The 3,671-nt window shown below is 36.6% G+C and overlaps 1 protein-coding gene across 1 annotated transcript; it reads right to left on the bottom strand.

Moving 5' to 3' along the window:
• Window positions 1-3,239: 3,239 nt before the first annotated feature.
• LOC109215859 lies at window positions 3,240-3,619 on the bottom strand (the record flags this gene model as incomplete). Its single annotated transcript, XM_019379973.1, has 1 exon — window positions 3,240-3,619. A coding segment is annotated over one exon (380 nt), but the record flags the coding sequence as incomplete, so codon positions are not given.
• Between the last annotated feature and the right edge of the window lie 52 nt (window positions 3,620-3,671).

Here is a 3,671-nt window from a genome sequence, read left to right on the forward strand (position 1 = left end):
TAAAATAGGTTGTGGTCGATACATAATAGTTGCGACGCTTAAACGATAACGAGAGTGTCATTTCTCTTATTGTAGACTAAGGAGCCGTGAAATTGCATAGCTTGAGGTTGGGAAGAATATACAAGGTATGTTAAGGCACTTCCTTCTTTCTTTTGGCATGATCTAAAGTGAAATGAATATGCTATTTCATAACGGATCTACTCCTAGAAACTAAGGTTGTCCATGTTGTTCTTTCCGTTCCTTGAATCCTACTGAGGTTCATATTGAGGGTATGGTGCAATGTTCTTATGTCACTCCGAAAGGTTTAGAACATGATTCCATGAGTCTAGCATGCATTATATATAGTATATATTTTACTCTACCGAGCCGCGCTATAGTCGGCCGGGTATGGCACTTATTGTGCAACCACTGATCAGTTGGGTTTACCGAGCTCCACGTGGCCGGGTACGTTTTTTTACCGAGTCCTCTTTGAGGCCGGGTATGATATGATGATGAGGATGCCCACAGAGGCGTATATTTTTAAAAGTTTATGTATATATATGTATTATGCATTTCATGTCAGTAGCCCCCAGAAGCACTCAGATGTTACAGGTTGTATCTCCTCTATCTCTCTTTACATTACTGTTCTTATTTATGCTTTCCTGCCTTACATACTCGGTACTTTATTCGTACTGACGTCCCTTTTGCCTGGGGACGCTGCGTTTCATGCCCGCAGGTCCCGATAGACAGGTTGACATTCCTCCTAGTAGGCTATCAGCTCAGCGAAGGTGTTGGTACACTCCATTTGCTCCGGAGTTGCCTATTTGGTCAGTATGCTTTGGATATGTATTGATTGGTATGGCGGGGCTCTGTCCCGACCTTTATGATTTTATGTACTCTTAGAGGCTTGTAGACAGATGTCAGGTGTATGGATACTTGTATGGCCTTGTCGGCCTATGCTTTGAGTTTACAAATGGCCATGTCGGCCTTATAGGCCCGTATGTCACATGTATAAGTTTGTATATCATGCTGGGTCATCATACGTTAAGTATTCCCTTATGTTTTATTCTTGTTATCTCATGAAGGGTTTTCTAGCTCAATTACCCATGATAGTATGATAAGAATGATATGTTACGTTGGTACTCGGTTGAGTAAGGCACCGGGTGCCCGTCGCGGCCCTTCGATTTGGGTCATGACATCTAAATTAATAATTTATACATATTTAATGAAAATTTTAAGACAAATACATGATTTGACTCAAAGTGACTAGGCAAGGCCGAACCCGCAGCCGACACTATGTCTCCGTCTCTGTATGTAGGTCCATATAGTTCGAGTGAGATCGTCGTGGTGTAAAGCAAATACAGTTAGAACTTCCTATAACAACATCCTTATATAATAACTATTCACAATAAAAGTAATTTTTTTAACCGATTTTTATAAAATGTTATAATATAAGTATTTTATATAGTATTTTATTATAACAATAAAAAATTATCAAAACAAATGAGCATGTTATAGTGAGATTTGATTGCATATTGATATTTCCTTGTCTCGTGTATTAATTGTCTATATATTTTAGTTTGTTAAAATTATTCTTGTTGGTTCAAGGTTCACCCGATTTTAGTCGGTTTTTCATTTTTGGCAGTTCTTGGCAAATATTAGATTTCTTCTCTTAAACCAAAACCAGCGGCCGCTTTAGACAAATTGCGCAGCTCTCAGCACATGGGTGTGGGGCAAGATAACAGATTATTGTTATTTATTGAGTAATATTTGTATTTTTCCATCCTGAAATGGACACTAGTTTCACATTGGTGTATTTTGAACTTTGCTAGATAGTAAATTATTACTAGTAGTAATAATAGTAAAAGATATAGTACAAAATGTCAAAAAGTATGTATAGTGCAAAACGCTTTTAAATCAAAATTGGGCCACAACAACTTCAAGGTCATGAATGAAAGTGAAATGTGTTAGTTCCAAATTATGTGATGATTTTTTAATGTATTAAGAAAAAATTTAACTTTAAAAATTTCTAACTTATTTTATCATAGATTTTAAAAATATTTCTTTCTTTTCTAAATTCCATGCCTGGTCAAAAAATGTGATACAACGGACCGCGTATTTAGTATTATAGTTTCCTTTATTGAGAACATTCGTTGTTTTCCATTACAAGGGGAATCTAGGCGTAACTATAAAGTCGCTGCCATGTTACCAGGAGGTCACAAGTGTGAGCCGTGAAAACAATCTCTTGCAGAAATGCAGGTGAAGTTGCGTATAATAGGCCCTTCTCCGTGTTGGAAAATTAGTGATATCTCAAAAAGTAATGTTCATCTTGGTTCGGAAAATCTTCTCTCTTTGAAATATTATTTACATTTACTTATTATTTAGTAAGTTATTTTACAATTAATAGAGTCAAACTAGCCGTTATCTAGTCGTTGGAGCAACACCTATATAAACATGGTCTTTGAAGATCTAAAGACACACTTTCTAACACAACCTTCTTTCATCTTCTTCTTTCTCCTATACGCTGGGTTTCTTTGTAGAATTTTCTGCTAGTTCTGTTGCCAGTTTTATAACTGGAAGAGCTTGTTGAATCATGGGGGATACACCTAATTTTAATCATTATTGTGTGGCAAAATATCCTTAAGGATAGTGTCCTTGGCACGTCTCAAGCTAACTCCTATTCTCCGTAATCAAGTTTTCCAACAGTCTTAAGGATATTTTCAATCTTTTATTATGGATAGTCAAATTTGACACTGTCTAAGTTATTATTCTAATTCTGAAAGAGTCTTATGGAGAATACCACTCTCTATTCAAATTATTTTTGTGAGCCACGAAATATTAATCCAAGTCAATGAGCATTCTAGTGGTGATCTTTGCAAGTAAACTTCAATTTCGTTTGGAATTTCTACTCCGTTGACACAATTAAGGGCTAAAGTAATATTCCTGTTAATTTTACTTTATGAAAGAAGATGTAGCAACTTCGAAAAGACTTTGTGTCACGCAATAATATGGAGAGACTGGAATAGTTTGATGATGAACAAACCATTGGTTTTTTTTTTGAGCAAACAGGAAATATATATATATATATTAAAAGCTAAGGAACATCCAGTACATAGTTAACATAGCTTGCATCACGGAGGATGCATTTGTTTCCTAAGCTTGCTAGCATATTGCAAGCTTCATTACATAGGAGTTTTTCATGACAAGTTGATTCAAGTTTGTCACTTTCAACAAATGTAGTACATCAAAAGGTGGTACGACTAAAACTTTTTTGCGGGTTTCACTGCTTTGCTGCTTCCTGCCAATCCCTGAGGCTTGTTTTCCCTTCCTAGAACTTCTTTGGCTAGTGTGTGGGCAATCCTATTCCCCTGCCTGAAAGTGTGTTGGAGAGTAACTCTCTGCTGGTGCATTAAGGACCTGCAATCATTAACAATTTTGTTAAGTAATTTATTACCATGTTGTATTGCCTGGATAGCCTCTGAGCAGTCTGTCTCAATCTCAAGTGGGAAGAGATTCCATTCATTTGCTGTTCGTAGCCCTTCTCGTAGTGCTTTTAATTCTGCTGCAAGGGAGCCATTTGCATGTGCTAGTTTTGCAAAATCAACCACCCAGCAGCCGGTTGCATTTCTAAAAACACCCCCTAGACCACAATTTTTTCCATTACTATGAAAACTTGCATCCACATTCAATTT

The sequence above is a fragment of the Nicotiana attenuata genome, unplaced genomic scaffold (genome assembly GCF_001879085.1).
Source record: "Nicotiana attenuata strain UT unplaced genomic scaffold, NIATTr2, whole genome shotgun sequence".
NCBI classification, from domain to species: domain Eukaryota; kingdom Viridiplantae; phylum Streptophyta; class Magnoliopsida; order Solanales; family Solanaceae; genus Nicotiana; species Nicotiana attenuata.